We start from the raw sequence: 27,887 nt of genomic DNA, 5'->3' as shown, positions 1-27,887 counted from the left end.
GGTGTTGATCCAGTGACATCCAATGCGGTGCCGAATACTCGCCTGTCACGATCTTCTGGTAGCCTCGTCTAGTGCTTCCTTGGATTCGAAAAATTCGAGTTTCGCAGGTCTTCGTCGGTGACCGTGTTGCTGATCTTGTATATCAAATATCCTGTCACCAGGAACCCGACAGCAAATGGCCACATGTGCGGAGCCTCCCGTGCGATGGTCTTGTACACAGGCTCAGCCTCCCACGGGTGTGGGGGTGCCTTGCTGTGCTTGTGATGCAGCAGACCAGTCGTCATTGTCGCGTCAAGAACCTGATCAGAGCTGCTCTGTTCCTTAATGCATGAATGGACAGAAATAGCTGCCCTAGACAATGACATAACCCCCTTTTTAAAGGGTCAGGAGAGATTGGCAGATTTCAAAATCAAAATTTCAAACCCACGAAGGGCCATGCAGCTTCGTAGTCATGTCTTGGTTGCAGAACATGCCAGACCTGCCTCACTCACTGCTCCACCGTGAGGTCGCTTGTGTGTGTCACTTGTCTGTCAAATCCAAACTACATGCATCCATGCATTATGCAACCGTGAGCCCGCACTCAGTGCCCCAAAGTACCATTGATATCTCTTCATATGAGCAAGCAATGCTGTTCAGCAATCAAGAGCCCAATACTGTCCGGGATGAGCTGAGTCATGGTTATGGCTGATTGCAAGCTGCGCCTTTTGTCGCCAATACTTTTCATATACTCTGTGGCAACTCAATGTGCAACAATGTGTCTTACTTAGATCATCGCCGTCCCAATCAGCATAGTATTTCAACGGAGCACATCACAGGCTGAAATACATGCTGATAGCTTCCGCAAGTACACCAAGACGGAGCTGGTGTAGAATACGGTATTCAGAAACCCAGTAACATCCAGTGGCACTACGTAGTATTCGCAGAAGCTGCACTAGTGGGCACAATTCAGTTCATACCTAACACACCAAAACATCTGCTGTATATTCTCTCCTGCAGGTAAAAAGGTATCTGCGCAGGCTCCGCAAACAGTACAGTACTGTGCAAATATGGGTACCTCTTCAAAATTGTATACCCTGAACACACCGAAGCTCAATGTTGTACATTTTCTCCTGCTGGTCAAAGGGTGTATCTGTAGGCTCCACAACAATTTTGCTATTATGTAGAATTTCTTCTTATATAATACTTTAAAAAGTATAGACGATTATAAGCGTGTCAAGTCCCCAGCTGCGGCTGTGCAGCTGAAGCAGCCAGATCAGCAGCCACGTTGCCCTTCACATTTGGCACTGCCAGCCTGCAGTGATGCTTGCGGTGCTGTGTCCAGTCAGCTCCCTGGCAGTCAACGCTGCAGTAGAATGTGGACCGGCACCTGGCACACTTGCGCCAGCAGCCCAACAGCTTGCAGCGGTGACACTGGGCCAGCTGTGTGCTCATTAACCTGAACACATCTTTGCCCACCTGCACAAGCAAAAGACCCCTCAAACATAATTACTTGTGGTGTCTGAGACCAGGCTGCAAGCTCTTCATGCATGCACAGGCCCATGGCATGCTTGCCTGGAGGCACATAGTATCCCCTCTTGAAAATACTAGTAGCCAACTCCTTGTCAAACCTTGTGGGAACTTCTAGCCTGGAAGAGCAGGTCCCTGTGTCCTACCTCTCAACAACAAGGGCATAAAAGTGACAGCTCATGGGAGGAATAATTTACCTGCACGAAGTTGACATGATAGACCATGTCCAGTAGTTTGTTCAACTGGTCCTCAGTCATTGCTGCTCGCGCATGCAGCAGCTCCAAAACACATGCAAGCTGTCCCCACAAGCCATCACTGACATCAGTACTTTTATCAAGTTTATATGAGATCGTCCTCAGAAAGTAATCAGCAGCAAGTCACAGCTCTGGATCAGAAACGGGTGGCGTACAAGTGTTCCCGGGAGATGCTCACCAGAAAAAGATCAGCAGCTAGTCACAATACCAAGTGACACCAATGCAGGGCAGATCTCCTTCCATGAGACTAGAGTGATCACTTGCTTGAACAGTTCCTAGCCTTTAATCTGTATCCATCTGTAATTCTGCTGTTTTCAAGCTCCCCAGCTCCTGTTTTTGCAGCTCGATTTACTTCTGGGCAGGCCAGCTGCGCAAGAGTCAGGCAGCAGCTGACCTGATTGCAGCCCATTTGGGTGGCTGATGTTCTCCACGGGACTGCCCAGGTAGCAGCATCTTCTGCACCGGGGAAGCCGGCCATGTCAGAGAATTCAACGGCAGCCGCCAGCGCATTCTTGTACCACCTGTTTAGAGGGAATGGCTCCTCCCGCGCATCCACCCCTGCATGACAGCAACACCTTCCTTTAACCTCCTGATACAGCACATGAGCTGTTAGGCAACTGCATGACAGGCATACTTGCGTACATTTCCTTTGCCTGTTGCAATTGCATCCTGTGTGGTGGCGATCAGAAACCCGGACAAGTGACTCTCACGAGAGTGCTTTCTGGCAAACAGAAGGGCTAAGAGTGCAAGTGAGTAGATGAATACTCTGCGGAGAGGAGAGGAGGCACACCTTGTTCAAGCAGCAGACGGACAGCAGCAACATTACCGACGCTGGCAGCGCTCATCAGCAGGGAGAGCGACTCGGTCTCTCCCGGCCGCGGTTCGCGCACAAACTCGCGCCCGGACAGCTGCCCGCCGGGCAGCCGCGCCTCGGGCGTCAGCAGCAGGTGCTCTGTGGAAATCTTTGGAGTGAGCCGCAGGCCGTTCTCAAACAGCGCTGCTAGGATACCCGGGTATTTGAACGTGACTGCAGTGAACAGTGGCGTTTGGAAGGGTGAGCGGTCCACATGGCGCTCCAAAAGAGGCGCCATTTCCAGCCCCTCTCTCCTGCGCATGCCAAATGCGGAATAAGCGTTTATATGCATAGCAGAAACAAATCCCTTTCTTGCACTTGTGTGCAGGTCTGGCAGGGAATTTGACGGACATGCATGCAATATTCTTAATGCAATCACGAGAAGCAACATCTGATTGCAGATGGCGCAGTGCATGCAAGACATGCATGCACACACTTGATAATGAGCCACAAATACACGGACTGAGAATTGAGTGCTAGCTGTGGGACGAGCACATGGGCACCTGCAGGCGGCCGCTACAAGCTTGACAGTGCTCTCATGGCCCCAAGCCACGGCCCGGCCCAGCACTGTCAAGCCATGGTCGCTGTCACGCTCTGTCAGCGCGTCAGTCAGGGCTTCGTCGCGATATTGCAGCAGGGTGAAGATGAGTGCAAAATTGTCAGCCCCGTCTCTCTGCGCCCATGCACACATGGCAGTTCACCTCGCATCCTAGCAATATGACCCCCCTTTCACGGCGTAAGATCCTGCATGCATGATGACGCTACTTGGAACTGTCAGACCTCACTCTACTAAGCCTGTCATGCAACAAATTCATTGTATATCACGGGTAGTGAAGGCAAGCGCACCGAGCATGCAATCCTCAGTGGAGTGTCGCCGGTGTGCACGAGGTTGACGTGCATGATTTCCGCCAGCGAGAGGATCACTTCGTCGGCCTGCTTCATGACTGACCGCTGTGCCAGAGTGAGGCCTCCGCGGCACGGCCGGTGCAGGAACTCAAGCACCGCCGCCCGATGCTCCTCCTGAGCATGCAGCCTGAGCAGCTCTCTGGTGAGATACGAGGTCACCGAGGCGCCCTCTGGCTCATTGTATCGGCCCATGGCTTCCCACAGGGCTGACTGCTTGTCCCCACAGATTCCCATAATGTCAGCCCCCGCTTCAATCAGCATCTCGCACATCTCCACATTGGAGTGCGCAGCCGCCGCCACCAGCGGGAGCTCCCCTGATGGGGAGGGGCGATTGAGCAAGTCGGTGTTCCCAGACTCCCGGAGCAGGGTGAGCAGCGCAGAGACGGCCGGTGCGCAGCTGTTGAAGATTGCCCAGATGAGGGGCGAGGTTGGCGGGGGATTGGGGCCCGGGGGTGTCCTGCCAGGCCTCAAGGCTGTGGGCCACCACCGCTGCTGCGTGAAATACACCCCCTCTCTCTCCATGTGGAGTGTCAGCAGATCTGCACCGAAACCCCAACCACGAAGCCCTCAGATATTTTCCTGTGCGTCCCAGCAATGCCCCACAAAATAGTAGCCCCCACGCACATATGCACACTCTCTTTCTCCCACCAATGGCAAGTTCATGTTTGCATGCTCGGTGTGTCCTCCCCGGTGTCACAGCAGCAAGCACGCATGTCGGAGAGAGAGCTTACCAAACTGATATCCTACCACGCGGAGACTGTGGGGCTGCATTGGGTCGTCCTGGTATCTGTGCAGGCAGCAGTTGAAGAAGAGGGCCATGAGCACGCGCCCAAGGGGCAGCAGGTAATCCCCACGCTGCAACGCATGCTTCACTGCTGCCACTGCGTTGCCCACTCTGCACACGCGGCCTATGGGCATATCCAGTAGACCCACTCGTAGCGCATCCAGGGACACCCCCAGATCCAGCAGCTGCGCAGCTACCTGCAAGACAGGGCAGAGAGAACTCGCAAGCTGCCACATTTGATATCTTTTAAAGTTTCATTTCAGGATGAGCTGCGCATTCCAAGCTGAGCCTGTCTTTCCCCAAAGTGTTCCCTGAAATCTCTTGCCCCTCCTAAGCGTCGCCTGTTACTTGATCAGGCTTGGCGCAAGCAAAGGAAACTTGCTAGCTGACTCTGCGCTCCAGTCCTGCCCAGAGATCCCATGCCGCAGGTTCAAAAGTGGCTGTGAAGAGGCAAGTCAGTAACTTCTCGCCCCTCCGCGCTTGCATCGCGGCCAGGAGGGCATGCGTGGGATGCAAGCTCTCCCCCTCGTCTCCATCCAACACACGGTCCACCGCAAATCTGGCGAGCTGTTGCTGCAAGGTATCTGCCGAGCCATGTGCAGCGTACAGCCGCTGCAGGAACTCCGCAGCCTTCTGGAAAAAGCTTTGCTGCCCACCGGCCTCGCTGCAGCAGTACTGGGCAGCCCGCAGCTGAACACTGCTCGCATGCACCGCCCCCAAGTTGATGGTGGACATGCGGTCGTCGGATGCGAGCGCGTTCCAGAGCCCGTGGTCCCCGGCCGCCGCGGCAGTGGCGAGCCAGTGACAGCGGCACGCGTCTGCAGCGTTTGGGTCGGCTCCCAGGGACAGCAGCAGCTCAAACATGGGCAATAGGGACGCGCATGTCAGTGGAGTTGTTGCCGGTGGCGGCTCTTGCGCGTCCCGCGGGTGGCCGCAGGTGTGCTTCTGCTTTCTGCGCAAAGACAAGTACCTTTCAGGCCTCCCTACCTGCAGGAGGATGAGTGCCATCTGCATCTTTTACAGCAGCAGCTGCCCGCTGTTCTAGATACTATTCATCTCAAATGCATGATTGCCCAAGCATGCCATGAAAGCATGGCAGGTGTCAGCATGCATGTACCCTTCCTGTTGTAGCTCTTGCAAGCAGTGCACCAATCTAGCACTTACGAAGCATGAGCACCTGTCTACACCGTCAAGCCAGCTGCACCGCTTCATGGCCACAGCCAGCAAGGGTGTGACTCCGGTGCCCCCTGCCCTGATGTCCACCGGCAGGTGTTCGCCCTGCACCAGGAAGCTCACCATCTGCTGCTGATTCGCCAGCGCCTGTGCACAGCAACACAAGCCCCATATTAAGCTTTGAGCCGCATCAGGACAATGCCAAAACCCTGCATTTATTTTAGCACTTAGGAGGGTGTAGATGGACATACCGCAAGGTGTAGGATGCTCAGCTCTGCACCATGCAGCGGCTGTATGCACATTTCTGGGTTGGTTTCACAGATGTTTTCGCTTTTGCCGATGAAACGAGTCTGCGCCTTCTTTGGGAGCCACTTGAGGTCTGCTGCATCCCAGCCTCCTGGTTTCCATGAGTAATTCCAGGAGATATATTTGTCAGCTCCAAACCCCAGGAGCACCTCAGCTGCAATACAGCAAGACCTAGGTCAGGTGCTGCTGAGCGGGGACACTGTTGCAGAGGTAGGAGACATCTTGCTGCGCATTGAGAGTGCATAATTTTGAGGGCATGATGACAGGAGTCTCCTAGAGACAGAAATACCATTGTGCAATAAACCAAGGAGCTGCGCCGGAAACTTCTGGCAGATCAATTCTGACGCAAATTGCGTGATCTATAGCTTGAAGACGGCGTGTCTTTATGTTCAAAGGTGGCAAATCGAACAGCATCAACTTGCCTGCCTGGACGTTCCCAACAATACTAGCAAACTGCAGCAGCGACAAGGTTGTCTCCGGCTCCTGGTAGATAGCGATGTCCCTTTTGCTGTGACCTCTCAACAATACTTTAAGCCTCCCATGCTTATCGTCCATGATGCAAGCCACAAGCTTTCGACCTACGTCTTCCGAAAGTCTTTCCTCAGGGCTGGCGATGTCACTCTTCTTGGGGCGCAATCTGCCCATCCCCGGCGCGCATTTGACAACTGACTCACTTAATCAAATGTCTGGGAAAATCACCGTCCATCGTTACCCATCAATCAGCAAAATATCCGACAAGAAAAGACCAGTTTGCGAGTTCAGCAATGGCATGAAGGACCTGTGCAGAGGGAGCTGTTCATTCCAGCACGTACAAGTCTACAGTCAAGTATAGTAGTAGAAGGGGCAAACCGGAAAGGTGTCAGTACAGTATGATCGTCGCAAGTGTAACACGATCCTTAAGTAGAAGTTGAGCCCTGCTGGGCGTGCTGCGTCCAATCCAGTCATTACGCAGCTTCCACCAGCTGGTGCACCTATCAGGCAAGGAAAGGTGTTGCATGTCTAAATCTACATTGAACACTTGATGTGTGCACATCTCGACCTTTATATCTACATCTACATCATGAATCTATCTCTGTTGCAACAAATGTATGCCGGCATCATGATGATCATTCGCATGATGTTTTGGAATGCATGAGACCCGCCGTGGCCGAGCGTGTTAAATTAAATTGTGGCCACTGCTAAAGGTGATCAAATATAGAATTACAAGTGATCACGCATGGAAAGCCAATGGATCTGTCATCTTTGCTGCAGCTAGCAGCTGCCTGCAATCTACAGAGCACTAGCTGAGATAATTTTAAAAAGAGCTCAAAGTCAAGCTATATCTTAGAAACTGCTGCCATAATGGTTAAAAACCATGTGTTGAATTCAAGATTGGATTCCTACGCAACTGAGTATCATACTGAGCCCATCAATATGCAGTGAATTGCATTTTGTGTGGGAAAAGCTGTTCTATCTAGAAGCGTTCAGATCTGGCGTGCAGATCACAATTACAGTCCTTGCAGCTTTCAGAGAGCTGCATATTCTAGGAGCTTTCATAAAGCTGACAGATTAACACACTGATGCGGAGGCCAACTCTCTAATAGTATAGACGTTCACCTCAAGAGCGGTCAATTTTGATATAAGGCATTAGTACAGAAGGCCGAAAAGGCACTATCATATTCCCAGGGACATCTGCTCGGCCGCAGACACCAAATCAGCAGCCACAACGCCCTTTGCATTCAGCTTGGGAGGCCTGCACAGCTGGCGGTGCTGTGTCCAGTCAGCTGCCTGGCAGTCAACGCCACAGTAGAACGTGGACCGGCACCCAGCACACTTGCGCCAGCGGCCCACCAGCTTGCAGCGGCGGCACTGCGCCAGCTGCTTGCTGAAAAATGCAAAGATCAATGCAAAGATCTTGCTTTCTGCCTGCACCAGTCAAGGCAACATAAACCTCAAAAGCTGTTTGCTTTTCAGAATTGAACGGCCCCTATTCTGGACTCTGATATTTACAGCATGCAGTTCATTTGCACCATAAAAGGTTCCTTGCTGAGGTATGACGGCTAGAAAGAGTGTCGTGATATTTACCTGACTCGCACCGAGATGGTAGACTAGGTCCAGTACTTTGTACATCTGCTCCTCGGTCATCGCTGCTCCAGCCTTCAGCAGCTCCAGCACACAATTCATCTGCACCCGCACCAGGAAGAAGCTGAATGTTTTGCCTAGTCACACGTCGGGCTGTTTTGATGTGCTCCAGCCATTTTCTGTTGAGGCCTGGCATAGTTGGAACATTAAGTCAACCTCAGAAAAGCATGGTAAGGAAAATCCTCCCTTGGAGTTGTGCACGCCTTATGGGCAGCGACGGGGTGTGTATGTCACCACAATGCATAACTTGACACACCTGTTTCGGACCCATTTTGCTGGGGCCACCGTCAGAGGGCGCTTCTCCACCAGGCAAACCGGCCAGGTCGGGGAAATCAATCGCGGCCGTCAGCGCATTCTTGTACCACCTGTTGAGAGGGAAGGGCTCCTCTCGGGCATCCACCCCTGCGTTCACCCCACACCAGTGCGTTGCAACCCCGTTATGCACACATTGAATGCAATGTAAACATATTGATCAGATGGAAAACATGCCATGCAAATTCTCTTGCCAAGTCTGCTCGAAGAAAAGGTAGGCCCTCAATCGATGCTGTAACAGACGTTGGTATAACAGTGTGAAACATGCAACGTGCAATCTAGGCATTGAAACTTACATAAATGCTCTTAGAAAATGGCAGTAAGGTGGCAAGGTACCGCACCCTCCTCAAGCAGGAGGTGGAGGGCGATTGAATTGCCGACGCTGGCCGCGCACATGAGCAAGGACACCGACTCGGTTTCTCCCGGCCGCGGCTCGCGCACAAACTCGCGCCCGGAAGGTAGTAGTTGGCCGGGCCGCCGCCGGCCCGCCAGCTGCGCGGCAGGCGATAGGAGCAGGTGCTCTGCGGCGACCTCAGGTGTCAGCTGCATCTTGTTGTCCAGCAGCAGTGCCAGCACGAGGGAGTACTTGTGCACGATCGCAGCAACGATCGGCGTGTGGAAGGGCGAGCGGTCAACATGGCGCTCCAGAAGGGGCGCCAGCTCCAACCCATCTCTCCTGCGCAATGAACAACCAAGCTTCTTTCATAGTCGACAGCTAGTGCTTCCACCCTTGGCCCATCACAACCTGGTACAAGTGCCCATTTTTCTACAAAGACGATTCACCCATGAGGAAGCCATGAATTTGCCAATCCTACAGGAAAAGTCACACCAGGCGCCTTCCTTGTACTGTTTATGTGGCTGAGCCAGAGCATGCATGTCCAGGCCTCGCACCCCAATATGTACAGGCCTCTACTCATGCAAAGGAGTGTCAAGACGGCTAGAGAATGGGAAAGAAAAAAATCATGCGCACCTGCAGGCAGCTGCCAATATGCAGACAGTGCCCTCATGGCCCCAAGCCACCGCCTGGCCGAGCAAAGTGAGCCCGTGCTTGCAGTCTCGCTCTGTCAGGGCCGCGGCCAAAGCTGGGTCGTTCCTCACCAAAGCTCTGAGGAGATCATCTTTCGCGTCCCCAGTCTCTGGCCTCTGAGCATCACCACACAGCTTGTTCAGTGCAGAACTATGTCGCACCATGTTGATCAGGAAGGTGAGAGGCACCGGAAACGAGCACCAAGCGCAGCGCACCTCGCATACAGATCTCAAAGGAGTGGGCCCGGACTGGACGAGATTGAGCTGCATAGGAAAGCTGGCCAGCGCTTTAACCAGGTAGTCTGCCCGCTGCATGACTGCAAGCTGCATCGGTGTCAAGCCGCCGAACATAGGGCGGTGCAAGTAATGCACGACTTCTGCTCGACGCCGTCCGAGTGCTTCCGATAGCTTATTGACGAGCAACATAGCCACAAGCGGGCCCTTCTGCTGATCATTGCGTTGCAGTATTGCCCAAAGTGGACAGGCCCCGGAACGGTCTGAGGCCAGTACATCAGCGCCCGCCCGAGTCAGCAATGTGCACGTGTCAAGGCTGCCTAGTCCGGCAGCATCAACAAGCGGAAGCTGGCCGTTGGGGTCGATGCGATTGATGAAGTCTGTATCGCCAAGGGTGAAAAGGGCAGCAACAAGCGCCAAGCTTGCCAGCAGCCGTAGCTGACTGCCCAGACCAGGGGCGACAAAATCTTCTCTGCGCCAAAGGTCAGTGGCGCCCACAAATGCTCATCCCTGAAGTCCAGCCCATCGTCCAGCATGAAGTGCACCAGCTCAACTGCATCGCAACACAACGGTCACATCACTTCGGCAGTCTCGTGCCAGATCACGCATCTGACTCCACGCCTGAGTTTTAAAAGCCTTGAGCGCCACATGCATCACCGTCTCTTGAATATCCTCCCGCAATGTGGGCGCCTCTCTATTGACCACCAGGTTGGGGAGCAGGTAGTGGGTCTCACCAAAGTCTTTGGTCGCTTCATCATTGCCATCTGCCGAGTACTGGAGATAGAGGCAGCTGTTGTAGTACAGAGCCATGATGACTCGCCCAAGGGGCACTAATGGCTGCCCACCCCGCACCACGTGCCGCACTGCTGCGAGAACATTACCAACCGGGCAGTTCCATGCGTAGCCGACTGATAAATCGTTGCCGCCTATCCGCAGGCAGTCCAGGGACACACCAACTTCCAGTAGCTGTATAACAACCTGCACACCAAGAGCAGACGTGTCTTTCAGGAATTTTGTTGCGCCCGTGAGAGAATACACACAAAAACAAGGCAGGGAGATCAGGAAATTTGATGGGCATGCAAGCTAGCACCTATGTAGCTTGAGCACTGCGCAAAAGCCTGCTAGCTTGCACCCGTGTCCTGTTGAATGGTGCTAGCTCAGTCGCATCAAGACATATCCATGTTGGGGAACGAACCATACTGCAGCGGTAATTCTATCACGCTCCCTAGATAATTGAATTGAGCCTGCGGGACGGTTGACAAACACTTTCGAGCTTGCGGGAAACTGAATGCAGGGTCATGAAATACATACATTGCGCTAAAAAAAGCCCATCTTTCTAGTAACGTTGACCGTTTCTGGGGTGGCGGAGACGCAAAATGGTAGCTGGTGCACGTGCGGGAAAGCCCTCTGGGAATTTATTCATTGAACGTGATTTGGAAATGTGCGCGTGCTAAAATGAGCACTGCTGTATCATAAAATGATGAAACGAGCACTACAGTATAATAAAACGAGCACAGTGCATGTACCTGAGCACCCTGGGACCCCACTATGGCGGCAAGGAGTACATGCGCAGACTGCAAGTGCCATCCGCCCTTCCCATCCGACACGAGGTCAGCCGCAGGCCGGCTTAGGTCCTCAAAAAAGTCTTCGGAGGCTCCACGGGCCGCGTACTGCTGCCGCAGGCATTGCAGCGCGTCTGAGAAGAAGCCGACCCGGGCCCCGGGCCGGCAGCTGTACTGCGCAGCCCTGTGCAGCACTTGGTTCGGCCTTAACCTGTCCAACATGGCAACGAAGGAGGCTCCGAGCAGATCCCACAACCCGTAGTCCCCGGCTGCGGCCGCAGCGGCCAGCCAATTGCAGCCGCACTCGTCCACAGCCTCGAGGTTGGCTCCCAGTCTCACCAGCAGCTTGAACATGGGCAGCAGGGAGGAGCAATTCGTAGCGCCAGCTGGCGGCGGTGTCGTTGATGCCGTGGGGTGGCCGCAGGTGTGCGGGTCAAACCTGCGCAAGCACACACACTTCTTCTTTATATGCAAAAGGACTAAGATGTCAACTTGCCTTCTCAAGCATTGCTGTGCGACATTTGCTTTTTGCCTCACAGGATACAAGACGCCCACGCCAACAAACATTATTGACAGTATGGCTCCACCACATAGGCTCTGCATGCCCCTTTGGTCTCATCACTTTCATGGCATTGCAAGCAATGTCCTGACTTGGCAACATTGAATAGGAGACAAGCACCTGTCCACCCCATCAAGCCAGCTGCATCTCTTCGTGGCCACAGCCATCAGCGGAGTCACCCCTGTGACGCCTGCCCTGATGTCCACCGGCACATGCTTGTTGTTCACCAGGAAGCTGACCATCTTCTCCTGATTTGCCAGCGCCTGTGCATGGCAGCATGATTCATCTCAACGAGCAAAATTGGAGAGACTGCATGTGTGATGTTCAGAGTGTCAGGGACGACAGGACCATAAGACGACCAAAAACACAATCAAAAGGAAGGACAGAAGAGGCAATCTGGCACAAAGAAAGTATGGAGCAAGTGCCATAGAATATCATGTCACTGCCTGTTGTACGTCATGAATTATGCAGCACAGAGGCACACACCGCCAGATGCAGGATGCTCAGCCTTGCATTGGACATGGGCTGTAGGCCCATGTCTGGGTCCGCATCGCAAACGCTCTCGCTCTTTCCAACAAATCGGATTCGGGCTTTTGGCGGAAGCCATGGAACATCTTCAAAGTACCAACCTCCTGGTTTCTGAGAGTGGTCCCAATGAACGTTTTTGTCAGTGCCCAAGCCCAGGAGCACCTCAGCTGCAGCAGAACATGCCTGGAATCAACTTGTGTAGAGTATCACAGAAGTATGAGACTATTTTTGGCATAGTATCAAAGCATCACGCAATTATGCAGTTGTGTAAATAATGTGGACCATGGTGCTTTAGCAAAACCTTGGATCTGCAATGGAGGCCGTTCCAAGGCAGATGATGCTATCAAAGAATTGGGGGAAACTCTTGAAATTATATGTGTCATATTGGGTAGCATGCGCTTGCCTGCCTGCACGTTGCCAGCAATGCAGGCAAATTGCAGAAGCGATAGCTTTGTCTCTGGCTCCTGGTAAGCGGCGAAGGCTCTTCTGCTGTGACACCTCACTAGTACTTTGAACTTCCCATGCTTATCATCATCAAGGATACTAGCCACAAACTTTCGCCCTATGTCCTCCGAAAGCGGGTCCTCAACGCTAGCAACTTCAGTATTCCTGGGGCGCGGTTTGCCCATGTCCCGTGGGGGTCGACAATTAAATCATCTGTTCAACTGTCTGACAATATTTATAACTTCGTCAGCCATCCTGAGCGAAGTTTTCCGACAAGTAATGAACGGTAGCATGAACAGGTTTGCAACACGCAGAACTAGGTCACCTTCGCAGCACCTCGACCTTCAACCGAGTGTATAGAGGGACGATGTAGAAGAAGTGACTGCATGCAGTCGAGCATTGCTCAGTGAGCTTGGTGTCCGCTGAATGTCACATTCAGAATGTGGAACTGCTGGGCATGCTGTGTCCAGTAATCGTGCAGCTTCCCGTACAGTGAAGAGCTGAACTTTTGCGCATGATGCAATGCAACATTCATAACTGCAGAATCGACCAGTCACTTAAAGGAAATGCATTCCAGCAATCATTGGGCCAGGTGAGAATAGTTTCCAGCGCTGCAAACCTTGAGGCCGCCCAGTGGGCATGCCTCATCTGCACTGTTATTATTATTACACGCGTTTCCTGCCAAGAGGCAAGGTGCGTCCTCCAGACAAGTTGCAATTAAAGGTTGCCACAATGCTACCACTTGTTGGACACGCCAGATCCAAGCAAAACCCAATCGTGGGCACGGTGCTCAGTATTTCTACCGCCCCCCGGCTGGCGGGGCCATCTGCTTGAAGCTCATAATTATCATGATGATCATGACTCACGGCTCAAGTCCAACATCCAAGTCAGTCCTATATTCAATTTTCTAAAGACAGATTATCTTGTGTGTAGACTGTACCATTCAGTGCGCTCTAACACTGGACTACTAGTCAGTAACCTAGGATGACTACGCAAGCGCTTGCCTGAATCTTGTCCCTAGTGCTGCAACCTGCAACAGAAAGTCATCTCATACGTTCCAAGCTCAACCAGGAAAAACGCAAACTCTTCAAAAGCGTTCATACAGGACCATATGCATACAAGGGGTGCTCACTTCTCTGAATGGAGCGCTACCGCCATTCAGCGTGTCCCTGAGTCACTCAGATGGCGGGCCACTCCCATTTCCAAAATTGTGAAAAATATCACTAGCGTAGAGGCTGAGTACATACTGTACAAATCATCCTGCCAAAGCAAGCAAAGATTTAGACAGGAAGTGTACAGAGGGCTGCAGTGTTCTCCGGTCCCCATGTGCAGGAATTTAGCTGAAGGTGCCAGTCAAACGGCCACGGCACCCTTGATGTCTTGCTTGGGGGGTCGTAGTCTCGGAGGAAATTGGGTTCTGTATCGCTCGGAGCTGCAGTGCTCCCTGTGCAGTGTCCAGTCAGCTGCCTGGCAGTCAACGCCGCAGTAGAACACGGACCTGCACCCGGCACACTTGCGCCAGCAGCCCACCAGCTGGCAGCGGCGGCACTGCGCCAGTTTCCTGCTAAGAAACCTGAATGCGTCCATTCCGCCCTGCATCGATTAACACAACCCCCTTGCTCACCAAAGAAAACCTGACCTGACTAAGGGCAAGTGGGATTCTGGCAGCAGTTTCTCACATCTCCCAAGACAAGGCAGCATTGTCCTGAAAAAGGACATTGCCGCAGAACAAGGCAGCTGCCATCATTCTGAGGTTGTGATTGTCTGAGCTGAGCTCAAGCTGTTGCTGGAGATTACTTAAGACGAGAAGATGTACCTCATTATCACTGAATTGGTACAAGGTGTCCACCACTTTGTACAGCTGGCGCTGAGTCATTGCTGCTTGGCATCCATGTGCTTGCAGGAGTTCATACACGCAGTCCAACTGCACCCGTATAGGATAGTGAATCATCCATTGGCCCAGTGGGCACAAACTAGAGGAAGAGGAATGTAGGCATCGAAGCAGGGCGAGCGCCAATTGCAAGGCACAAATGTGTTTCCGCCGGCTAATCATCACCTGAAAGAGAGGCTGGCATGTGAAGTGCATGCACATGATTGAAGGGTGCTGTCACAATCATTTCAAGACTCGCTGAAGCATTCAGAGAGTCACTGCGCAGTCCACTTAGCATGGCAATGGTTTCACCTGACTCTGGCCCATGCTGCTTGTGGCGCCGTCAGGGGGAGAATCTCCTCCAGGAAACCCAGCAAGGTCTGGAAAATCAATCGCGGCCGTCAGCGCATTCTTGTACCACCTGTTGTCCGGGAATGGCTCATCCCGCGCATCCACCCCTGCATTGACCCCATATCAGTCACATTGAAGCCTAGATCTTGCTAAGCAAACTGGCTGTGAACAAGCAACCAAGGCAAGCCCTTGCGGGCAGTAGAGCTCACATATATTACATGCATGGAACACTCATACAGCGCCTGACTACCTTGTCTGGATGCACAACCTGCCTCCTCTCTGATGGGCTCTTTCTCCGCAATTGCACAGAAGGGATGGGACTTGACTGTGTATAACGAGGAATGAGTCAGGAGGTTTGTCACTGCGATGAGAAGAATCTGCACCTGCTTCGAGCAGCAGCTTGACAGCAAGAGCATCGCCAACACTGGCAGCGCACATGAGCAGGGACAGCGACTCGGTCTCTCCCGGCCGCGGCTCGCGCACAAACTCGCGCCCGGACAGCTGCCCGCCGGGCAGCCGCGCCTCGGGCGTCAGCAGCAGGTACTCTGAGGAGATCTCTGGAGTGAGCTGTAGGCCACAATCCAGCAGCATAGCAATTGCGGTCGGGTACTTGTGAGTGATTGCTGTGAACAGCGGCATGTGGAAACGTGAGCGCTCCATGTGGCGCTCCAAAAGAGGCGCAAGCTCCAACCCCTCCCGCCTGCAAACAAGAAGCAATGCGTCTGCTACATGCTCAAGATCTTGAAGTTCTCAGCTTCTGCAAGGGCACTGCATTGTGCAACAAGCTCTTTTTGGCATGGGTCGCAACTCTATCCTTGATGTTCTTATACCTTGTGCAGTGAGCTAGCCAAGTGCATCCTGTAGATGCCTCGACACCCCATGAAGAGAGCACCAGGGGACTTGCATGCAGCGGAACTGATCCAGAGACCGGAGAGAGGATGGCAGTGTGCGCACCGGCATGCACCTGCCAGAATCCCGATGGTGGCACCCTGGCCCCAGGCCACGGCCTGGCCCAGTACTGTCAGCCCATGCTTGCTGTCGCGCTCTGTCAGCGCCTCCACCGTAGCTGGATCGCTCCTTGAAACCAAGACGCAAATGGTTCCCTCCTTCTCCTGCCCAGCCCCCGGCCTCTGTTCCCACAGAACAACTTTGCATCAACCTGACATTGCGGACAGAACATTCAGGGGCACCTTGACCCAAGACATCCAGAGCTTCAGCATGCCCACTATTTCGGGTGCCTAAGTGAAAGACAGCCATAAGAGCAACCAAGGCGATACACAGGAGCCCAAGTGCAACGCACCTCGCAGACAATCCTCAAGGGGGTGGCAGCGGTGTGTGTGAGATTGAGCTGCATGGGAATCTGGGCCAGCAGCTCGACCAAGAAGTCTGCCTGTGCAAAGGCTGCCATCTGCACCAGAGTCAAGCCGCCAGGGCGAGGTTTGTGCAGGTATTCCAGGACCTCCGCTGGCCGTTCCTCGAAGGTCTGTTTCAAGTGCGCCACAAGCAGCCTTGCCACAGGCTCCAAACTTCTGGCATCGGGATGGGCGAGTTGCTGCAGTGGGCACCCGCCGTTGCCGTCGAAACACATCACATGCGCGCCCGCAGCGATGAGCATCGCGCACGTTGCCACGTTGCCGGTCCCGGCGGCCAGGACAAGCGGCAGGCGGCCATCAGGATCTTGGCAATTCACAAAGCCGTACTCGCCCAGGCTGCACAAAACGCTGAGCAGTGCGGAAACTGCCGGCGTGCAGCCGACCATGATGGCGGCGGTGAAGGGCGCAGAGGCTACCTCCTGGCCTTCCAAAAAGCACATGCACAAGCGCTCCTCCCTGAAATCCAGCCCGTTCTGCACCATCAGCTTCACCAGCTCGCCTGCACCACAGCACCGTCGTCAGCACAGAGCTCCCATGTGCACGCATGTGCCAGGGCATTGTCTGCATTACTACGTCAGCAACTAGGGACAGTCCGCATGCAGGCACTCGCGTGAGGAGTTGTCAGTCTCTCCTCGCCATCTATTTGACAATCTGCTGTTGTTCCAAGCTCCCCAACCCCGACTTTGGGCAGGCCATGACATAACTGGCCCCAACCCCCTCTAGCGCTCCTCTAGATTGGGTGGACTGCCACAGCTTTGCCTCCATCTCAGCCCTCGGAAGCATAGAGCCTCTCACCAAATTCCTTCGATGCACCCTCTACGGGTCCGTCCTTGGGGTATGGGTGCAAGCAGCTGTTGATGAAGAGTGCCATGAGGAGCCGCCTCTGAGGCACCAGGGGCTCCCCACGCTGCACCAAGTGGCGCACAGCCACGAGGACGTTGCCAACTGGGCTGAAATAGTCCAAGCCAATGGGAAGGTCCTCCCCATTGATCCGCAGGCAGTCCAGGGGTACACCCAGTCCCAGGAGGTCCATGACAACCTGCCGAGGAATTTCACAGGCATTGGAAAGAATTTTGGCAGATTTAACGGACATAGTGTGGCAGCAATAGACATGTCAGAGTACTGTGAGCGTCACTTCTGAAGCACGAGCATCAAACGCAACCCTGGCTACAGCCACGGTGAGAGCAAATTGCATGGGTGGAAGACATAGGACCTGGGCGCCGCGGGACCCCGTCATGGCCGCCAGAAGGACATGCGAGGGCTGCACTTTCCATCCTCCAGCTCCGTCTGGCACAAGGTCTGCCACAGGCTCGCTGAGTTGCCGCACAAGCTCCTCTTCTGAGGCGCCCTGGTCCTTGAAGATCTGCTGCAAGCACTGCAGCGCGTCCGTGAAGAAGCCTGGCCGGCCCCCATGCGCGGCGCAGCTGTACTGGGCAGCCCGGTGCAGCACCCGATTTGCATGCACCGTGTCCATCCTGATGGCAGCCATCCGCTCAGCGGTCATGAGGGCGTCCCAGAGCCCATGGTCCCCGGCAGCGGCTGCGGCAGCCAGCCAGTCGCAGCCGCAGGCGTCCACGGCCTTATAGTCGGCGTCCAGGTCCAGCAGCAGCTGGAACATGGGCAGCAGGGACGCGCATGTGTCCTCGGCATCTGCCGGCGGCTGATGATCCAAATCGCGTGGGTGGCCGCAGCTGTGGTGGTCAGTTCTGCGCACACGTCATTTTCATTACTATTAGTTTTTATTATCATCAATATTAATTTTGCTGCAGCTTGTCTGCAGGACGTACCTTGCCTTTGGCAGGAATAGCATATAACAATAACAATAACAATACCAATACCAATAACAATAACAATAACAATAACAATGTACTACTAAATGCTTTTCCATGCCAGAGGCAAGGTGCCACTTCCGGCAAGCTGCGTGTAAAGGCTGCCACATATCCTACCCCTTGATGAACTCCAGACAAGACCCAGTCGACCTTGGGCACGGTGCTCGGTATTGCGCACACATGGCAATTTGTAAACCACTGGGCATGACAGCGAGCAGTCGCTCCTGCTCAACAAATAGTCCAAGATCTCTGCAAGAGTTTGACAGGTGCCATGCTGTTGCAACCACTGTCTGCTGTACTTGTGTCTGAAACAGCGTATGCCACGGCCTGTGTTGGCACTGGCATTTGCATTTCTGTGGGCATGAGCCAAAGTAGACACTGAGCATCAACATGCCAGGCCACGCCAGATGTACTGCTGAACTGAGCATAGCAATTCTACCTGTCAATTCCATCGAGCCAGCTGCAGCGCTTAGTCGCCACAGCCATCAGCGGAGTTAGCCCTGTACCTCCCGCCCTTATGTCCACCGGCAGATGCTTGTTTTTGACCAAAAAGCACACCATCTGCGGCTTATTGGCCAGAGCCTGTGCAACAGAGCATTACCATCGACAAAGTGTCATTAAGTGCAACACTGCTGCAACTCCGCCTCCTTGGGAAAAAATCCCTGAAAGTACCGTTATAGTACCTTTCCCTTCGTCTGTCATCATGCCTTCACTGCCAGCCTCATGACCCAAAACACTCTGTGCAAAGCTACGACCAGACACAGTGCAACAGCTTTTATTACAATAAAGGACATAATGACTGCCATGAACATCCAGGAGAGGCAGGAGCACACACCGCCAAGTGCAGGATGCTCAGCCGTGCATTGGACATGGGCTGTATGCACATTGGTGGCTTGGTGTCCCAGATATTTTCGCTCTGGGTAGCAATGCGCATCTGCGCATTCACTGGGAGCCACTTCACATCTGACTGATGGAAGCCTCCAGGTCTGCTTGAGTACTCCCACTCAATGTTTTTATCAGCTCCCAGGCCAAGAAGCACCTCAGCTGCAGCACACCATGCTTCTCATCAGATCCTGTTGAACACTGCTGACCAGCAGGATGCGTGATACAAGAAGAGGGCAGCGCAAGTTGGACAAGTGACCTGGACCTGATCCCTGCTATTGAGAAGATCTTGAATTGGTAAAAGGACCTTGACTTGCTGCCCGTACTCTGGAGCAACTACAAGAAAATTGTTTCGGCACAAAGTTGGGACAATGCACTTGCCTGCTTGTACGTTTCCCACGATGCAGGCAAATTGCAACAGCGATAGGGTAGTGTCCTTCTCTCGGTATGTGGCAACGGCCTTCTTGCTATGACCTCGCAGCAAAATTTTCAATCTTGTATGCTTATCGTCAACAATGCTCGCCACGAGCTTTCGGCCCACTTCTTCCGAGAGCACATCCTCTGCACCTGTATGCTCGTCTTTCCTCGGGCGTGTTTTGCCCATTATTGGTTATCGGCACCTCTGAAACTCCTCTTCATCTCTTAAAAACAGAATGATTATCGTCACCCAGTTAACAACAAAGAGGTGAAGTAACAATCGTAGATTTGAAGGTAGAAAGCCGTTTGGAGCAAAATTTTCTCAGCAAGAAATGCTTCTCCATACAAGCAGTGTAATCAACAGTAAGCTCTGCAGTTGAAGCACCGCCACTCTTTTGCAACTACCAGCCGATCAATGCACTCATTGCTAGGGCTGTGCTTTGTCTGCTGGGTGTGCTTTGTCATGGGTGACATCACCCAGTGGTCATCCATGGGTGGCGACATCAGCATGTCCAGAGACGATTGCATTGTTTTTCTGGTGCCACCGGAATTTCATTACACTCATGCAGGAGGCAAGTAATGTCCTTCGAATTTTGGTAATCCCAGGATTTTTTTTGTGCATATTCGGCCAGTCAGACAGCCAACGTTGGTTAAATATGTAGCAACTGGGCGGCGCTGGCAAATAGTAACTCAATTTAGAACTCGCAAAGGATCAATGCAGGATGCATGCAATCATCCCTTTTCAATGGTGCTGCCCATTGACACTTCCAGATACATGTTATTCATGGGGCCATGCCCACCTTTGTAGATTGCATCAAACCATACATCAACAACTGCACTGTAGACAGGATTAGTTTTGACAAGCCATCAAGAAACCTCCCAAAATTGGCCGGTTTTAAGGGCTGTCCAACTTTACTGAAATGCGCTAAAGGCTGCTCGGCTGGCATGTGCAGACCACTGGCCGTTGCGGTACAGACCTGACACAGTACGGTAACAACAAATCATTCGCCATCAGATCTTGATCTAGATTGAGCTTCAATATTGTCAATGTCTTCGGTCATCACAGACCAGCACTGCTTCAGCCAGTAGCTCAACGGTCCGCCAATTTTACAATGCAATCAGATCTCATAAATTCGCTGGGAGTACTACGGACAAGGACAAATCTGGATCAATGATTTTGTTTGCAGCAATGCATGCCAAAGGAGGATCTGCACCTACATCAACAATGGTGGCACATACTTGGCCCACATGTCTAGACCATGATGATGAGATCTCAAGTATGTGCACATGTCTCAAGTGAGACCTGCACTGCTCTCCCCTGTGCATGCCATTGAAATGTGGGTCAGCTGCAGCATGACTGCACAGCACGACCTGCAAATCACAGCGAATCTGATCCTTCTCTTCACATGCCCAAAGCACAGTGTGTGAGCTTGCGTGGTGGCAACCTTTGAAGGCATGCAATCTTTGACTACAATGGAAAATAGTGCGCCCATACGGCAAGAACTTTTTTCGTTTTTTCTTTCTCTGCCAGCAGGCCAACGAAAGAAAGGCAAAACACCCACCTGAATCTTCTATCGTTGACTGCGTTGGAACTCGCCGGATAAACTGGGTTCTACATAGTCCCGCATATGATGCTGCCGTCATGGCTCGTGCAGTCTGCAATGCTTCCTGTGCAGTGTCCAGTCAGCTGCCTGGCAGTCAACGCTGCAGTAGAACGCGGATTTGCACCCGGCACACTTGCGCCAGAAACCCATGAGCTTGCAGCACCGGCATTGGGCCAATATTTTTTTGAGGTAGATGAGTACTTCCCTCCCCAACTGCATACAGTACAGAATTGCCACACTCAAAAGACTGAGGCTCCTCATTTCTAGTTTACACTCGATCTGAGCCCATCTGCAGTTGCCTTCCAGCTGGCGTTTAAACACAACAAGGAAGCACAGATGTTTGATATAAACAAAGATCATGGGCGCACCTTTGTGTTGCCAATCTTGTATAGGGTGTCCAGCACTTTATACATCTGGTCCTCAGTCATTGCTGCTCTCCTTTGAAGCAGATCCAGCACGCATGTCAGCTGTAAACCAGAACACAACAAAAGATCAGCCGCTGTGGCCACATGCAGAAATGCAGGCCCATGGGCCACTGTTCTCCTCTACAATGCAAAAATGCTGCTGTAACATTGGCGTCCGGTGGCGCCGTTGCTTGCCTGCAACAAGATGAAATGAGTAAGCTGCAACATGTTCCCAATTTCGGTGATCAACATGGTGCAGTGCTCCAGTGGATGTACCTGGGCTCCACCCATGTTGTTCTTGGAGATGTCAGCAGACTCTGCTCCACCGGGGAAGCCGGCCAGGTCTGGGAAATCAATTGCAGCTGTCAGCGCGTTCTTGTACCACCTGTTGTGAGGGAATGGCTCCTCCCGCGCATCCACGCCTGCATGCAATAGTTTTTGCTTTGAAGATGTGACCAGATGGGATCCCGCGCATGAAAAGAAACCACTCGCTCTTGTTGTTGCCAGAAACCTTGCAGCAGCCTATTGTTCTCAGAATGGCAGGCACGGAGCTGGCGTTTCTTGATCAGCAAGGCTGACTCAGCATGACTAATGTAAATGAGACCGCACCTGCTTCGAGCAGCAGCTTTAAAATCTCAACATTGCCCATGCTGGCAGCGCACATGAGCAGTGACAGCGATTCGGTCTCTCCCGGCCGCGGCTCGCGCACGTACTCGCGCCCCGGGGCCATCCGGCCGGACCGCCGCTTTCCCGCCAGTTGCGCTTCAGCCGGCAGCAGCAGGTGCTCTGTAGAGATCTCCGGTGTGAGCCGCAGCCCCTTCTTGAGCAGCAGTGATAGGACACCCGGGTGGTTGTGCACGATCGCTGTGAAAAGCGGCGTGTGGAAACGCGAGCGCTCCCCGTGGCGCTCTAGGAGCGGAGCCAGCGCCAGCTTTTGTCGGCTGCGCAAGAATTAAATCATTGATGCCGATGACTTATGAAAATCATTGTCATAAAGTCTGAAAACTCATAAGTACCCTTGCAATGCTCCTGGTAAAACCACGGCCCCATGGTGCCCCAGAGGAGGACAGAAGATCGGCTGCAGGCTTCATCAATCCCCCTGCAACACCCCTGGAATATTGTATACTGAAAGTACCGCAGACCCACTTGGTGGTACAACATCTTCAGCTGTCCTCTGCGGTTTTGAATGTAAGCAGGAGGTGCTGTGCAGTGTAGGCAGACAGACTGCTGTCTGTGGGTGTCACCGACCAGATCACAGATCTCTGAGATTGGAGATTAGAGATTGGAAGTTCCAATTAGTACAGCTGTAAAAGTATCCTAATAAGACCATCACGCAATCAGGCCTATTGCATATGAGATCTGTTCGCCTCGTCTGGCGAGGGGCGGTAGAAATACTGAGCACCGTGCCCATGGTTGAGTGGGTCTTGCTTGTATCTTGCGAGTCCATCAAGGGGTAGGATGATGCCAGCCTTTAACTGCAGCTTGTCTGCAGGACGGACCTTGCCTCTCGGCAGGAAAAGCGTGTACCAATAATAATGGTAATGGTAATGGTAATGGTAATGGTAATGGTAATGGTAATGGTAATGGTAATGGTAATGGTAATGGTAATGGTAATGGTAATGGTAATGGTAATGGTAATGGTAATGGTAATGGTAATGGTAATGGTAATGGTAATGGTAATGGTAATGGTAATGGTAATGGTAATGGTAATGGTAATGGTAATGGTAATGGTAATGGTAATGGTAATAATGATAATAGTAATAGTAATGATAATAATAATAGTAATAGTAATAGTAATAATTATAACTATAATAATTGTCCCCGGCTGGCGGGGGGCGGTATAGATACTGAGCACCGTGCCCACGGTTGATTGGGTTTTAAATATTATTGGATCTGGCGAGTCCATCAAGGGGTAGGATTTTGGCAGCCTTTGCCGCAGCTTGTCTGCAGGCGCACCTTGCTTCTGGCAGGAAAAGCGTGTAATAATAATAATAATCATAATAATCATAATAATAATAATAATAATAATAATACTGTAACAGTGGGGTGGGACAATAACAATAACAATAACAATAACAATAACAATAACAATAACAATAACAATAACAATAACAATAACAATAACAATAACAATAACAATAACAATAACAACAATGATAATAATAATGATAATAATAGTTCTGTAACAGTGGGGGTGGGCATGCGCGCACTTGCAAGCAGCCACCAGGATCTGCACTGTCGATTCTTGGCCCCAAGCCACGGCTTGGCCCAGCACTGTGAGCCCATGCTTGCTATCGCGCTCTGTCAGCGCCTCGATCAGGGCCGCGTTGTTTTCTCTCACCAGCGCCGTGATCATCGAGTCTCTGCTCCTTGAGGACTGCGGCCTCTGCGCATGCACACGTGACATGCTCACTCTACTTCAGGTGACCTAGTTGTAATTTTGATTAATCCATGGAGCTTCCACACTCAGTCCTGGACAAGAACAACCCTAGCCACAGAATTGAGACAAACTCTCCTCTCAAAGCAGCACAGCATAGCCGGCCTGGTGCCTTCTCAACCATTGCTCAAACAAACCAAGAACACTTCCACCTCGGCACAGACAGACAGCACACAGAGAGAGAGAGAGACTACATCGTTCCAGCCACACAGGACTGATTAGATGCAACCAAACGTTAAGAGCACACAAGACATGAATCTCAATTATTTTTATGAAAGCACAATGGCGATGCGCATCCCCGCACAAAACAACGCACAAACAGCAAAGCTGTCTGAATAAAGCCCACCTCGCAGATGCTTCTGAGGGGAGTGACACCGGTGTACACCAGGTTGACCGCCAGTTTTGACTCGGCCAGTGTCAGCAGGAGCTCATCTTCTTGCTGCATGACCACATGCTGCGCCAGCGTGAGGCCCCCACATCGGCGCCGATGCAGAAACTCCAAGGTCTCCGCATTGCTCTGCTTTAGATTCCCCGCCAGCTTCTCGAGGAGCAGGCAGGTGACCTTCTTTTTCTCCTCCCCCCGTTCCCGGCTGGCAGCTGCCCACAAAGGACAGCGGCCGTGCGCATCCAAGCACATTACGTCCGCGCCGGCCTCGAGCAGCAACCGGCACATCTCGACAGTGCCCTTTGCGGCGGCTATGACTAATGGCAGCTGCCGGTCGGGGCCGGCAGTGTTGACAAATGTGGTGTTGCCATGGCTGCGAAGGATGTCCAACAGGGCGGACACCGCTGGTATGCACCGCAGGCTCACGGCGCACATCAGCAGCGATGAGCGATCGGCGAATATCGCATGCATGACGTCCAGCCCCTGACTCTGTAAGCGTTGCAGCAGGTCCGCTGCATAGCAACGCATCACTCAGTCCACTGGCATTAACCGGACTAATTTTGTTCTCAAGGTTGAAATCATTACATTTGCCGTACTTGCGTTTGCCGCCTTACTGGGCCTGGTACTTACAGCAAGTCTCAATTTTCAGTCATGAAAAAGTATACGGCTGTGACTTTGGATTATTGTGGTGACAGGCAAATCCCTTGCACCCACTTGGAGACAACCTAGCTTATTGCTCATCCGCTATCATTCTTTTCGCATCTGAAAACAAGATTCACGGAGATGACTTCAAGCAGTGGCCAGGAGGCCTGGGGCAGCCTCCACTAGAAGTGCATTGCAGAGCAGGATAGCAGATCTCACCGAAGTCTTTGTGCGCGGCTGCAACGTCGTTTTCTTTGTAAGAGTAATGGCAGCTGCGTATGAAGAGCGCCATGACAATTTTCCCATAGCGCGAAAAAGGCTCTCCCCTCTCCATTATGTGCCGCACTGCTGCAAGGGCATTGCCGACCGGGCAAGGGTTGGACCAGTATTCTAACGGCAACTCCTCTCCTCCTGCTTTCAAGGCATCTAGCGACACCCCTAGCTCTAGCAGCTGCACTACCACCTGTCAACAAAGAGGGTATAGCAAATGTGTCAGTGATATTTGGTAACCCTCAACAAGAATGGCAGAGGGGCTGTCAAGGTCCACCACAGGTGTCTGCCGTATAGGGCATGCAAACACTAACAGTAGTCTTGATAAAGCATCTAGCGAGCAAAGTTACCGTAATATTATGCGAGTAATGTTGCAACACTGCACCGAATAGACCCCCACTAGCGCGACTAGACGTGCATGCCAGGAGGCTGCAGGCATGCAAACTGGCCCCGGCAGCGGAATTAACATTTACACTTCATAATTTGAGAAATTGGCAGTTCCATCCAAGATCCCAACACCACGCAGCCAACTTAGTTCAACAAGTAAACGAGGGCTGTCACCTTCGCGCCACGGTCCCCTCCCATGGCCGCCAGCAGGGGGTGTGACGGCTGCACTTGCCACCCGCCCTCCTTGTCTTGAACAATGTCCATCGCAGGCTTGGCGAGCTGCTCTAAAAAGGCTTCTGGGATGCCCCTGGCCTTGTACAGCCGCTGCAGGAAGTCCACGGCTTTGCTGAAGAACTCCAGCCGGCCCCCGGGCGCGCAGCAGCTGTACTGCGCAGCCCGGAGGAGCACGAGGCTCGCGTGCACCGCGCTGGTCTCGATCCCCTTGACATCTGTGACGGCGAACTTGCCCAGAGACCGTGCTCCCCGGCCGCGGCTGCCGCGGCCAGATACTCGCCGCCGCATGCGTCGACCGCCCTTGAGTCTGCTCCCAGGGTCAGCAGCACTTCGAACATTGGCAGCGCTGGTACCAGCGACCGGCAGCACATTATCGGCACGAAGGATACCGGTGAGGCCTTCTCTCCCCGGGGGTGGGGGTTTGTGTGGCGGATGTACCTGTGTGGAACAGTGCATGCATACATGTCAGCCTCTGCATATACGGCATTCTCAAGAGAAACTGTTGCATTGACAGCTTTGCATCGCCAATAGGCGGGTGCGCATGCCGAAATTCAGCTGCTGCCGTGCAGCAGCATGACGGTACAAGCATGCCATATATCCTGTCCTTAATAAACATCCATTATATATTATTTTCTTGACACAGTCACAGTTCCTAAGCAATTAGGATCTAGGTACGTACAGCAACACGTGTATCAGATTTCTCCGTTCTGTGCGGTAATGGCACTTACATCCAATTGCCAACATGAAAATGCCAAAGGCAGGATGCTTCTTGCAGGTGGAGCACTCACCAGTCTCCTACGTGTGATGTTATCACTTGGTTCACCCCGTCAAGCAAGCTGCATCGCTTTGCCGCCACAGCCAGCAGCGGAGTCACTCCACTGCCCCTTGCCCTGATGTTTACGGGCACGTATTTGTTTTTCACCAGGAATTCCACCATCTGCTGCTGATTTGCCAGAGCCTGAGCACAGCCGCAGTCACGCCAAAGTGATAACAACATTCATGGTTTAGAGATCTCAGGTGGATCATTGGTCTGTTGGCAGTCTATCATTGTCCACAGAAAAGTTCCGGTATGTCTGCACTCTGTCAAAAATTTGGCGGCGATACAGAGAATTGTGCAGTACCGCTTGAGTATACTTTTTGTGTCACCAGTGTCTCGTAGCTTTCTCTCTGCAGAGGATTGTCTAAACCTAGGATTTGCACATGATTTGGGCACATTTTGTGACAAGTGGACACACCGCCAGGTGGAGGATGGTCAGCTGAGCGCCATGCATAGGCTGTATGCACATCGGCGGCCGCGTCTCACAGATATTCTCACAGCTCTCCAGAAAGCGTGTTTTGGCCTTGTGAGGAAGCCATTCTAAGTCCTTTTTATCCCAGCCTCCTGGCCTCGACGAAAAGTCCCAGAGGACGTCCTTGTCAGCTCCTAGGCTCAGAAGCAATCCAGCTGCAGCAATAAATGAACGAATTGAGGCTGTGATTGAGTTTGGTGAAGCCCACACACTTGTTTGCGTTGTATTGGGCTCTGCTTGTCCTCTTGATTGTAGAGTCACTTGCTGGGCAAGAACAATTGACAGGTCAAGAGCGTAATTTATAATGTACAGAAAGAATATTACAACGTCTACGAAAGAACGGTAGTCTATTGCGCAGAAGACTTGCCTGCCTGGACGTTGCCGATGATGCTGGCAAATTGCAGCAGTGTCAGCGATGTCTTCTTGTCTTGGTAATTGGATATGGCTTTTGAGCTATACCCCCTCAGTAATATTTTAAGAAAGAAATATCTATCATCACCCAGAATACCAATCACAATCTTTCGTCCTACACCCTCCGGAAGGACATCATCGAGCCCAGTTTTTTTAGCCTTGAGGCGAACTTTGCCCATGTCTAAGAACCTTCTAGATTAAAAAAAAATCTTCTAATATCAGAACTGATCGTCAGACCCGATATAACCGTCGTATGATATCTATAAGGTTGAGACAAGACTGGATCACTGGCGCCTCAAGCAGTGGAAGACAAGACCACAGAAGCATCCTCGATATTTCAGAAGGTATTACGAACATAAAAACAATTTCTGCTTTGTTGGAGCATGTCTGTTTGATTGGAGAACGAGATGAGGGAGGGTGGCGTTTCACGAAACCGCGACAGCCAAATTTAGCACGCACACCTGTGCGCATGCATGCTCCAATCTCTTGCCCTGTCTGCACTTTTTCTCTATTCAATTCTGAAACGCGGTCACA

At 52.3% G+C, this 27,887-nt stretch overlaps 1 protein-coding gene across 1 annotated transcript; it reads right to left on the bottom strand.

Moving 5' to 3' along the window:
• Nucleotides 1-1,212: 1,212 nt before the first annotated feature.
• On the bottom strand, nucleotides 1,213-25,941 carry COCSUDRAFT_43136 (hypothetical protein; the record flags this gene model as incomplete). The annotated part of the gene is made up of 37 exons (XM_005645881.1): nucleotides 1,213-1,455; nucleotides 1,704-1,802; nucleotides 2,155-2,318; nucleotides 2,551-2,867; nucleotides 3,117-3,286; nucleotides 3,460-4,058; nucleotides 4,251-4,500; nucleotides 5,015-5,255; nucleotides 5,481-5,623; nucleotides 7,613-7,687; nucleotides 7,847-7,945; nucleotides 8,160-8,305; nucleotides 8,557-8,891; nucleotides 9,186-9,358; nucleotides 9,919-10,028; nucleotides 10,321-10,453; nucleotides 11,002-11,206; nucleotides 11,249-11,476; nucleotides 11,717-11,859; nucleotides 14,099-14,161; nucleotides 14,751-14,896; nucleotides 15,173-15,489; nucleotides 15,744-15,919; nucleotides 16,090-16,272; nucleotides 16,381-16,661; nucleotides 16,958-17,201; nucleotides 17,376-17,868; nucleotides 18,431-18,573; nucleotides 21,263-21,361; nucleotides 21,575-21,720; nucleotides 21,908-22,239; nucleotides 23,352-23,572; nucleotides 23,640-23,684; nucleotides 24,082-24,174; nucleotides 24,298-24,632; nucleotides 24,982-25,225; nucleotides 25,594-25,941. 37 exons carry the CDS (start codon nucleotides 25,939-25,941, stop codon nucleotides 1,213-1,215), a joined length of 7,782 nt encoding a protein of 2,593 aa, XP_005645938.1.
• Nucleotides 25,942-27,887: the final 1,946 nt, after the last annotated feature.

The sequence above is a fragment of the Coccomyxa subellipsoidea genome (assembly GCF_000258705.1).
Source record: "Coccomyxa subellipsoidea C-169, whole genome shotgun sequence".
NCBI lineage: Eukaryota > Viridiplantae > Chlorophyta > Trebouxiophyceae > Coccomyxaceae > Coccomyxa > Coccomyxa subellipsoidea.
This window is presented reverse-complemented; position numbering and strand designations above follow the sequence as displayed.